This window comes from Corapipo altera, unplaced genomic scaffold (genome assembly GCF_003945725.1).
Source record: "Corapipo altera isolate COAL_440 unplaced genomic scaffold, ASM394572v1 212, whole genome shotgun sequence".
Lineage (NCBI taxonomy): Eukaryota > Metazoa > Chordata > Aves > Passeriformes > Pipridae > Corapipo > Corapipo altera.
In genome coordinates this window covers 2,267,576-2,279,886 of record NW_020884944.1, presented here as the reverse complement: position 1 = coordinate 2,279,886, position 12,311 = coordinate 2,267,576, and the positions used below count along the sequence as shown (strand labels likewise).

The following is a 12,311-nucleotide window of genomic DNA, read 5'->3' as shown; positions in this document are numbered from 1 at the left end:
TAATTACTTGAATGTTCATAAAACATGAATAACACTGGTGAGGAAAATAAAATGTAGCTTTTAAACAATTCCTATATATTTAAAATAGATTCTAACAATTTCTATCTAATTTTTCATTCAGTGGTGGTTATATTATCCATTATTTTTATAATTAATATTACTATAGTGATCAAAACCCCTAATCCAAGACTCAAACTCTGTTGTACCACATTCTGTAGGATTTCTAACAGAGACTATCTTCACAATGAATACCTGATCAGTTTGATTCTGCTCTATTGCTAATACTTTGTACCATGTCCTGAGACAGTAACAGTGGAAACAGCAACATTGCATCCACCTCAGGAGTATTTTGATCTATAATTGCTAAGAAATAGCTTTTCTTTTTTTAAATGTAACTGTGGTTTATTCTAGATGGAGAGTTCTTTTGTAAAACTTTAGAGCTTTCCTAAAGTTACCTACTGACACTAGTGATAGAATAATTTTTCTTCCTGTTAAAAAGTTAGGAATTTTTAAATATACTAAAACTAACCAAAAATTGCCATAATATGTTAACTTCCCATGTAGAAATGCTTACTTTGCTCTAAAACAAAATTACTTTGGCAATACTTAATGTACTTTGAAAGCAGGTTAAAATAAACTACATAATGGCACAATTTACTGCGAGGAATAACAGTGTTTATACAAAGAGACATTCTGGAATAATAATTGTGTTATAAAGTAGCCCCCTAATTAGCTCTGCAACACTTTCTACATACACCCAAGAGTCTTCACTCTCACTGATGGAACCGTATTATTATCATGGTAATTATTGTCAACACCATCAACATACTTTATGTATGAACCAGGATTTTATCATGTTAGGTAGCACACAGAGAATAAAAAAGCTGCTGTCTTCCCCAAAGAGCTGGTGCCTGAGCAAAGTGAATTGGAAGGGGGCAAAAAAAATCCCTTTGTTTGGACATTTTGATTTGTGTGGCCTGGTTACTAAGCATCAGCACTCCCTTGGATAGGTGCAGAGTCAAATGATTTGGATGAGACTAGTTAGTATCATCCAAAGAAATCAAAGGTGAGCTTGGTCTCATTCCATGCCTCTGCTTCTTATCCTGGATTGCCACTGACTCTGCAGTGGAAGTACCATGAAGGTCTGAATGCAGCTGGGTCTGAGCACAAGTCCCCGTGTTTCTGTGAAAGGACAGATGTAACCCGATGCTTTTGTTCTACAAAATACTTGTCACCTACTCAACTTGACCTAACTAAGTCAAGTTGGTTTACAAATAAAATGAAAAAACTTTTGGAAGTCTTTGCATGGTTGAATGTTTAGGAATCGGACAATCATTTTATTTCAGATAATCTGCCACAGAGGTAACACAGAACACAGTTTAACTTAGATCATTATACATCTCCCTGAATTAGATTAGAATAAATGACCTAGAGGAGAAAAATGTTCATGTCTTTATGCCAGGACAAGAAGTGTCTCACAATCCTTTGATTATTTATCAAAGGAATAAAAAAATGCATGTAAATATTTATTGTGTATTTTGATCTGGTTAGGATCGTAAAGGCCTATTTCTGCATGCCAGGATATGTAACAGAACATTTTCTACTGATATTTGACATGAATATATGAAAAAATATTTTAAGCAAGAGGTCTTTACTGTCTTGAAACAGCTTAAAAACAAGAAAGAGAAGGAAATAACAATTTTGTGCATTCAGTATGATGGAAGAAGAATTTTCTTTGTTTTTTTTTTGTTTAGTTATATGTCATTTCTGGAAATTGTTTGGGTGGTCTTTTGTGTTGTGTTCTATCACAGCTGTAATGGACATTATAGTATTCCATTTGCATAAACATCAATAACAGTTATTTTGAATGGGACACTTGATTAATTTTTAAAAATGAGGCCTGTCTACATTTTTGCTTTTAGAATTAGCCTACTTGATTTCTAATACAAATCAGGTATAGATTTGTGAATTGTCTGATCCCTTCATTAATCATTTTTTAATTCAATTTGTGGTTTTCACACAGACTTGAAGTATAAAGGCACAGAAGTAAAGGCAAAGAAATTAGCACCAATAAATTGCTTGTACTATTACAGTTCTCGGGCTAAGAAGAAAAAAACATTGCAATGCTGGATTAAAGAAAAAAAGAAATTGTAGTGAAACAAAATTTTTATTGATATGAATGAACAAATGGTATGTGCACAGTCAAAGAGTTGTTCTTTTGTGAATAGTTTTGTAGTTAGAAAGAATGTTAAAATTGTGTGGATATCCTGCATATCCTACCACAGAGAGTGAAACTCCTCACTTATATTCAGGAATTTATCTCTGGTACAGGATACAGCTCTCATTTCTGCACAGACGAGAATGACTTTGCATGTACAAAATTGCTCAGCAGAAGTGGAGGCTGAGTTGAAAAGCCACCGTCTAATAATGCTAAGAAACCTAATTGAAAACTTTTCCTTTTCTAAGAAGTCTGATAGAGCATTCCCATTTTTACTTTATTTGAAACGCTGAGATTTATTCACTCATACCTCAATTTTGCTACTTCAGATACATTGTCTGTGTTAGGTAAATATTAGGTAAATAAAGCTTACCAAAAAACCAAACCCAAACCTGAAATAAAACAGTTGCACTAAGTAAAATACAACAGGAGGAGAGCAAGACTGTGATGTATTTTTCCTCATGATTGTAGGTACTCTATGATTTTTAATAAACCACTTCTAATGATTCACTGTTCGGTGTTTATTGCATAACCTCTGAAAGGTATTTTTATCTCACATTCACAACTGGTTTGCATTCTTCATCCAAATGTATTCCTCTTGCAGCTCTTGCTCAAGGGGAGAACACACACAGAGCATTACTGCAGCAATAGAAAGCAAATGGATAGTTCAGAAAGCCAAATATGCAAAGATAACTTGGCTGTAGCCCAATAAAACCTATAAATTGCATTATTTTATTCAATTTTTATGGAAATAATATAAGAAAAAGAAATAAGCATTCTTCTTTTAATTTTAAAGCACAAGTGTCAGGTCTTATATTTAAATACTATTTGCTTCAGTTTCTGTATAACCATGGCCTTGGACAGAATTAACAGAACCCAATACTGTACAAAATACTGTCTAAAAATTGTGCCCACTTTCAGATTTACATAACATCTTTTATCTTTGATGTCTTTAGAGCTTTTTGCAACTACACTGCAGGAAAATAACTGAAAAAGTTTTAAAAAAAAGAGTAACTTTTATTTGAAAGAAAATTATATTTTTAGTTTGTCTTAAAAATATACAATTTTAATTATTTCTTTTCTTCTAATAGCTGTAAAAGTCTGTTTTTACCAGTTCTGACTGGAACGCATAGAAGTCTTGTATATCTTAACTATCTCAGACTAGTGCTATATTTATTCATTTATGTCAATTTTGAGAGTGCTTATGTCTGCTGTGAACATACCATCTGTGGAGATTTTTTTTTTAAATGATGAACTACCATTTTCTGGATTCCTACCAGTGGAATATGAAGAAGCAAAAAGATTGCTTGAAAATTTAAAGTAATTTTTAAGATTACTGTGTAACACTGATTTAAAATTCAAAAATGCCTCTTGTCCTATAAATCTAAATCCTGTGACAAAAGTAATTTAGCCACTTAGGGACACAAGATTCTTTGGAAAGCAATGAGATGTTTGCAGCTAAAATTTTGAAAGGCACTAAAGTTATTTATTTTTGATAGGCAAATTCTATTAATTATAAATAAACGCTGCTCTTCAATATACAAACCTCCTTATTGTGACAGTCAGGAGCTAGAGAACTGAATATGTGCTTAATCTTGGGTCTGTGCACAGCAAAGTCTTTTCCTCTCTGCTTACCTCTATCCAAGGAACTTCTTGGCTTACAGAGCAGAGGAAATTGTACTTGTTTTGGCTCTTTTGCTGTACACAATAATTAAATTTCCACAATCATTTCCACTGCTATAAGTTTTGAGGACTTCCTTCTCTTTTTCTTATTTTTTTCCCCTTGACCAAAGTAGAAAAAATAGGAAAAACCATTTAAAGAATGCAACAAATAGCCAGTAAGAGAGGGAGCTGCATCTGTTCATGGTGCTAGGACAAGCACACTGTGGGGATCAGTGTTGCTGTTTATCTGGCAAGCCTGTAAACAGCTCTATTTGTGCACCAGCCACTGAGAATCTACAGTTCCGTGCTAGCAGTGGAATGATTGCTGCTGGGAAGTAATTGTGAATGTATTTGTTTTAGAAACATAGTGTGGTGAGGGCAGAAGAGTGAAAAATTATGTATTGGTACTGTCTTGTAGAGGAAGTAGAAGATACAATTAGAATATTATTTTTAACTTCAATACCTAGTGAAATGTTGGAAGAACTAAATATGATATGGATCCACTGAAAATCCAAACTCTTCTGAGGTGATTTGATTTCTTTCTTCAATTTCTTTATTGGTTGAAGAAAGGGGAGACAAATTTTCAGAACTTGCTTGCCAAATTCTGCCTGAAAGTTACATGCATGTATGAATTTCAAGAGTAAATCTGCATTTCTTGCATACACATGAATCTATTTCATATATGTAAATGATGCTATTTTACATGACACTTTCACAGGTTATCAGAAGTAATGTAGATTAGAAAGGAAAAATAGAGGATGCAGAGTAGATTCACCCAAGTAGTTACAGGGGTGATGGACTCCTGTTTTTGCAAGTGAGCCGAGTCTTCTGACTTTATCTTTTCACCTCCAGCATCACGGCTGCATTCAGCCCTGGAAAAGGATTCATTATGAAACTGCTGGAATGCAACCTTTCTTTATTCATAAGGAATTTTATAGATGCTGATATTGTGGATTCATCTTTTGTGAGAGTAAAATTCTGTCACTTTGTGACTTTTTTAGTTGCCTATTTGGGCTTTAATTTGACATCCATCTATTCTCAATTGAAATTTAGATGACAATTGAATGGAGCTGCACACAGCTGTGGGCATTGATAGGAACTGAGATCTAAAAGGGTTCTACCTTACAAATGAGATGCAGTAATAACTTTTTTCCTGCTCTACACGAGATAAAGGACAGTGTGCTTTGTACTTCCAATATTCTTTATGGCTGCTCTATTGAATTAAATAGGATCCCACCACTGGAATGTTATGGTCTGTACTCTGACGCTCTCTGGCCTGCCTTTAGCCTCTGTCAACTCACTTTTTTTCCCTAATGAGTCTGAGACATGATGCCAGGGACCATTCCTGAAAGCAGATTGGATATGATCACACTCTGTGGCCCCAATATATTGCTTGATATGGCTGAGAAATTTTAATAATGTGAATATAAATCATTCCATTCTGGTAGTCTTAAGTGACAAAGAAGGGTGATGGGCAAACTGCATTTATGGATAGAAACCAAGCCAATATGTGTTTTTGAAAAAGGGAAGTTTTGAAAGGCTTGTGAGAAGGTTATGTGATACACTGAAGTGTGTTATCTTGGTAAACTGGGAAGGACTCTGAAATCGTGAAAAGCAGTGTGCTTTAGAAACAGAAAATAAAACATTCATAAAAAGAGTCAGAACATACCTGTCCGGTCCTAATGACACCTGATCCCTGCTAGGAGAGAGGAGTGTTGGAAAAAACATCATGGCAAACATAAATTGTGTAGGAATACACAGTATGGTGCTGATGTAATGCTGTACTGCATGTTATCTCGTGTAAGAACAAGTAAATTTAATTATTTCAGGCCAAATCCAGCATGAATAATTTAGGCACCTCCAAAGGCCACCAAATGGGGATCTACATGTGTGCTTCTCCCTTGAATCTATAGGGAACTTAGGCACTTAAGAGCAATTTAAGAGAAGTGTTCATATCCCTCCTCTTCTCCCCAGGGCACTGAAAATTTTAAGTCACATTGTAGCCAGCCTGTAGTGTATTCTGCATTGGTTAATCCTCAAACTGACATGTTAGTTTTTGGGCTTGTCAGCTTAAAGAGATATATACTGTAGATTTCGGGAAAGTGCAATAAAAAATGGTAAATTTTGAAAAAAACTACCCCAAAAACACATAGAGGAAGAAGAAAAGAAGATCGGGGAGAAGAAATTATTGTTGCATGCAAGCATATAAGCAAATTTTATTAAAAGAAAAAAGGAATCAAATATTGGTATTACTAAGGATCGTACTGAAATTATCAACTTGTAATAGGTAAATTGGGAAGAATGTGAATTTGCTATTAGAACATGTATACAATTAGAATAAGTTGTTGATGGAGAATTTGGAAATACTCTTAGGGAATATGTTCTGTGGTGTAAGTTTGACATACATCAGGAGTAATTTAGGAGTTATTTAATTGGTCTTAACACAGTACATAATTATAAGAACTCTTACAAAATTAAATATTCCATGATTCTCTGACTATAATGTTGATGTCATGTACTATCTTGAGTATTTTCAGGTAGATAATATGGTTATAATAGTACAGAAAGACAAAGATGCTTTATTCCCACTGTATCTTGCGGGAAAACTGTCTTTGTATTTTTATGGTACATTATAGAATATAGCTTAGCACTTTCTGTGCTGAATTGTAGTAACTAAAAAGCATTGTTTCGGTAGTAAATAATGGCAACCAGAGATAAATCAAATCTGACATCTGCTGTGCCACCAGGTTGTTGCTGATGGTGGAAAAGAAAATTGTCAACATTTAGAACAGAAAATCAAATGCACATAACAGTATCTTGTGTGTTACAGAACATTGATGACAAAATGCAGGACTTGATTCAAAAGACAATTCTTCTTAGTCATGTACTTAATGTAAAGCACATGTTGATTAAGGTCAGTGCTTAAACTTAAGATTATGCTCAAGGCTAGTCCTAAATAGAGAGAAATTTTATCTAGTGCTTACACAAACTGAGACTTGGATAGTTATTCTAAAGAACTGAAAAGTTGTTTGTTTGTTTATTTGTTTTTTCAGAGAATCAACTAAGTCCACGTAGCATATAAATCTCAGAGCACTCAATAGTACCAGAGAAACATTATTTCAGTGACTGTCATGATATGTCAGCATTTGCATCAGGCATCCCACTTGCCATATGAAAATAGTTACCAAAACATGTTCCAAACATCAAAATATCCTTTAATAATGAATTTTCCAATCTTGAAATTAAGCTAATAGGCAGTATGTGTAAGTCAGCAATTTGGTCAATAATTTTTTTTGAAAAAGAGTGATAATCTGTTTAAGTTGTTGGTGTAGATCAAGGTGTTCAAATTTGAAAAGTGGCAGTTTTGTATTTAAGTGCAAAGTGCAATTTTGCCCACTTTTCCTGGAGTATGTAATGTTGTTTGTCATGTTCTTTAGGTTATGGCCAGTGGAACATCCAGCACTGTCAACTTTTGGCATGGTTGGAAATCCTTGTTTCTTGAACTGGTTTAAGTGAATATAAACATGGAAATGTGCTTAGTGCAAGACAAAAGAAAAGGACAATATATGTGATTACGTTGGGTTTTTTATACAAAAAAGGGGGAGTTGCATAATCATATCTGTTCTAGAAGTAGAGATGTACTCTCAAAGGAAGGAAAGATTTTAATGGTCTGTGGGGGTTATTTATTCAGCTAAAAGCAAACCTGTCTCCAGAAAAGTTTCAGTGCAACAATTAAAAACTTTTCCATTTTGTCCTACTCTAATTTATTCACAGCCTGAAGACCTGATGCTCACAATTGGGTTTTTTGTTTCACATGAAATCTAGATAATTGTACCCATCAGTCCAAATGCTCTTGGTTTATTTTAGAAACAATATTTATATCTTGGGCTTTGTAGATCCCAGAAGGAACATTTCAGCCATACTGAGTGGCATATCATTATTAGGGACAAATTCTGCCCTGGGGCAACTGGCAGTTTCACGTGTGGGAGATTCTCTTGCCTTCCCTGTCTTGTCACATGCCTGAATTGGACAGACAGAGTGTGGTCTTATTCTTACCTTACACCTTCAGGACTCTTCAGACATACATAAAGCACACAAACAGTGGTCACCAGAGCCAATGGACTCACTGGCATTAGGGAAGAGCTGATCTTATTTAACTATTTATACATATTTTCAAGTAAAAAAATAAGTATGTTCCATCTTTTTAAAAAACCATATTAATTGTATAAAATGTAACATGGGCATCTGGAATGCGAGCTATTTTATCCAAATGTGCTCTACAGAATACAAAGATTTGAAACACAAAATCTCTTCACTAAAGCCTTGAAAGAAAAGAATAAAAAAGTTCCCTTTAAACTAATTCATGAGGAAAAGATATATAAGAAAAATGCTATTTTCATATTTGTGTACTGAAGTTTATTTGGCTGGATAAGACAATCTCTATTTATAATGCTATTAATAGAATTTTCATAAAATATTATTTGCAATGCTTTAACAAACTTCTTTAAGTAACAACTCATTTTAAAAAGAAAAAAAAAAGGCTTAATGGATTGCAAAAGATACTGAATTGATACCTGCAATGACTGGAATACTTTTTTATCCGCAGAACATGGGTGGCAGCAGAGTAATCCCCATCCTACATCCCCCAGCCCCAGCCCCAGCCGTGTGTCTCACCCTTTACCTGGATGCACCGCTACGAAGGGTGAGGGAGCTATGGCAGTTTGCTCTGCATTCCCGTTCACTTGTTGACCTCTTTCCAAAAAATATAGCTGCTGATATCTGAACTTGAGCTCCAAGTTAACTGGAACAGGCAGGTTATTTCATAGAGAATACCTTTTACCAGTGCTTAGGTCCTGGTCTATGGTCAGTTGGGCTGAGTTAGAGCTGGAATGCTGAATTTGTAGTCTGTTGGTTGTCACTAGAATTGTCCATTTATGCCTCTGTTGAAGCTGATGGAACTTAGTGAAGAACCATGTTTCATCTACTACAGTTAACATATAGATTGTAAAGTGAACTATCAAAATGAAAAGATAGTTAAAATTAATAATGCACATTTAAAACCAACGTTGCCATAATGCTTAGGAGGTAATTAACTCCTTTTTAAATTATTACTCACTACAAATGAAGCCAGACTAGCTGAACTGTTTCTGAGTGAAACACAGGAGGTTACAACTTCCTGTGTTCCTTGTGTCAGTTGCTGTGTTGTGTGGGGAACACCTGCGTGGGTGGTGTGGTGGAGCGCACAGTTTTTACAGGCGACACACAAGAAAAGGCAATGAGTTGAGTGCTCGCGTAGAAACCCATTTGTGAAAACCTATATGAAGAAAAATATTGTTTGGATATTGTGTGAACTTAAAGAGTTTGGATCTGAAACAGCAAGATGACAGTTTACATATTGGCTTTTCCACCATTCTCCTGTTGCATTGCTTTTTTTTTTTTTATTTAAAAGAGAGGGGTTTAGGTCATCTTTTTCCCAAGTGAAGGGGGATCAGGAGTATTTCTGTAACAGCAGCAATCTACCTGGCATTTGATATTCTTTGGAGATTTTATTATCTAGGGGTTCATCTGGATCTTCAGGCTGTTGGCACTTGGGGAGACTCCCAGTTGGTAAGATACAATGCTGTGGGAGTTTATAGAACTCTAAAAAATAGTCCAGAAGGAAAGTGACAATAGTTATAAAATATATAGGATGTGTTTTTTCTCTCTGCTTGTGTTACCAGCTGTGGAGGGAAGCAGTGGACCCTCTCTGTCCTCGATAGATTAGCTACCACTGCTAAGCAGGAAAAAAATTTGATTTGCAGAGTTTGAAGGTGTTCCAAGTACATGCAATCCCTTCTAGGCTTTGCCGAAAGAGGAAATGTACCTGCCTGTACTCAAGGCTATAAAGTAGTAATCCGACATCAAGTTTGGATGCAATAGGATGATTCACAACAGGGTGAAGGGAAGATTTACTAAAGAGACTAGGACTTTACAGTATTTTCTGTTCATTTCTGATCCTTGAGCTAGGAATAATCACTGCATATTTTATTTTCTCTCCTGCTTCTTATGTTAATTGTTTTTCATTTCTTTTTCTGTTCATCTGCCACCGATGTCTTTACATGTCTTCTCCTATCAGTCTACACAGAACTAGCTCACTGTGGATGGGAGGCTTACTAGTGTGTACTGAGCAACAAATGAATCTTAATATTTTTTGCTGGGTTTTATTTTATTTTATTCCATATAAATTTTATGCATTAAGTGCTCTTAGTGTAACACGCAAAATTCTTGTGCAGGTGTTTGGGGAAGGATCAATAGTCAGCACAGCACAAATCCCGTAGCCTAAGAACTTTAATTGTAATACTTATGATTCTTTAATCATCTTGTTCACATCAAACACTGTTAGAATATATGTACAAATAGTATAATTGCATTAGCAGAATTATGAAACTGCTTATTATTAAAGCCCTCTTTCTGACCAGTACATGTACTCACACAGACCTGAAGTTCCCTGTGTACTAGTTTGAGAGTTCAGAACAGGAGATAAAATAGGGATGAAAGAGAGAGCTGTGATCTCAGAGGAGATATTAGGCACCAGAAATTATGGTGTTCTTTTTCCAGCTCTTACACTGACTCTGATACTTCCATTTCTATAGCACTTGCCATCTCTGGATCTCAAAGTGGATTATAAAGAATAGTGATTTAAACCTTCCTGCACCTCTAGGAGATAGGTAAGCAATATTATTCCCATTTTACAGATGGAGAAGCTGTGATACAGAGAGGCTTAGTGTTTCTTATTAAAAGTTTATTTATGACTACATATGCATGCACACACACAGAGCTAGAAACAGATGTCAGAATTTTCATTGTCCTCTGTTTTAAGCTAAGTCCCTCCTCCTTTCCATTTAACCTCTCTGATTTATATTCCCCATCTGTAAAAAGACGGAAACTGGGATAGACATGGAGAGATTTGCTTGCACATAAATTTCTGTGCAAAACCAGGAAAAAAACCCCAAACAACCATGAAGTACAAAAGTTGCCTTTGAAATCCAGTGCATTTTATGTGTTGGCAGAGGATATTTTAGGATTTGGGAAAAGGATTTTTGTAGGTAGGGAGAGTTGCAGGTGTTCTGCAACCTAATGCACAACATTTAGTTATTGCTATAAAAGGGCCTGATTGTTTTGTAATATAGGCATATTAACTGAAAATTAAAAATTTTAAAATGCATCAATTTACATGGCAAAAGGCCAGACACAGTCAGTAACTCAATCTCTCTATTATCTGCAAGGTGGTACCACATCAACCCCACCAAGGCACTGTGTCAGATGGGAGTGGGACAGTAGTGCAGCATGAAAGCAGCGATTGCCCCAGCTGTATCTCTGTATATCTTTCTCCCATCGAAGTCCTGTGTCTGTAGTGCAGCACGAGTTCCTCAGTGGCAGACACCAATCTAGACGACTATGCTTAAATATTTACAAGAGAACTGAAATTACTACTGAACTTCGGGGAAAAAAGTTTAAAAGATCCAATATGTTTTGCTATTTTTATTACTGTTAGTGGAATGGTTGTTTCTTGTAATATTTAAAAAGATATTTTAAAAGGTATCTAGAAACTTGATTAATCTGATTGCATACTGCATCAAAATATCATGAAGGTTCTGATCTCATTAATCTTTACTACAATGTTTAAAAAATAGCTAGTGGAAGCTTTTAAAAATTCTTTCTAAGTCTGCTGTTAATTTACCACAGAATTGAAACATCCAAAGCATTGTATATTAGATGTTTTAATTTTAATGCTAATAACACATCTGGCAATTGTCTGTATGTTGAAAAGAGAGTTTATACAGAAATGATTTCAACATTTTCCTGTGTGCATCCTATGGTATAGGCAGGCTAAATTAGATGAATATACAACACCCATGGTAACATTCACCTGTAAGTAGCCTTGACTTCCCTGTGATGCAGTAGGTAGATTTCATACCTTTACTAGGGAATAAATATATAGGGAATAACTGCGGCTAATGTATATTTCTATGTTAAATGGAATGGAGACTGGATGTGTTTATGTGTCAACATGCAGACATCAACCTACATTTACGGATGGCTTGATTCAAAGTTTCATTTGGGAGATAAGATTCCTTTTTGTTTTAGTTGTAAACTTCATGCACAGAAATATATGTAATTTCAAGTAGGGATTTAATTGATTTGGAGCTAAGGTAAAACCTGATTTTATCATTACAAGCTTTACTAATGATTATGATGATGTTGCTAATAATAATACTTCAGCAAGGGAATTAATTCCTTGGTTTTGTGTGTGACTGAGATCAGAATTTAACCCAGGGTCTTCGTGAATGCTAGTACAAATCATTTCTTACCTTTGCTCCCAATTACAATTAAAATAGCTAGTGTCTTGAGGTAATATATCTACCACAGCTGGTGGATTAGGATATGGCTT

General features: G+C 35.1%; 1 protein-coding gene across 3 annotated transcripts in view; it reads left to right on the top strand.

Annotated features, from left to right (window-relative positions):
• The window catches only part of PCDH10 (protocadherin 10), a 36,372-nt gene that overhangs the window by 18,658 nt on the left and 5,403 nt on the right, over window positions 1-12,311 (top strand). The window contains exons 5-6 of one of the 3 annotated variants that reach the window (XM_027662237.1): window positions 8,487-8,582; window positions 10,513-10,587. The exons of 1 other annotated variant lie outside the window; for it this stretch is intronic. In XM_027662237.1, coding sequence (XP_027518038.1) covers window positions 8,487-8,582; window positions 10,513-10,547 — 131 coding nt within the window. In that variant the 3' untranslated portion in view covers window positions 10,548-10,587. The remainder of the gene's footprint in view (window positions 1-8,486; window positions 8,583-10,512; window positions 10,588-12,311) is intronic. One more of the 3 variants, XM_027662238.1, reaches the window with a different exon arrangement.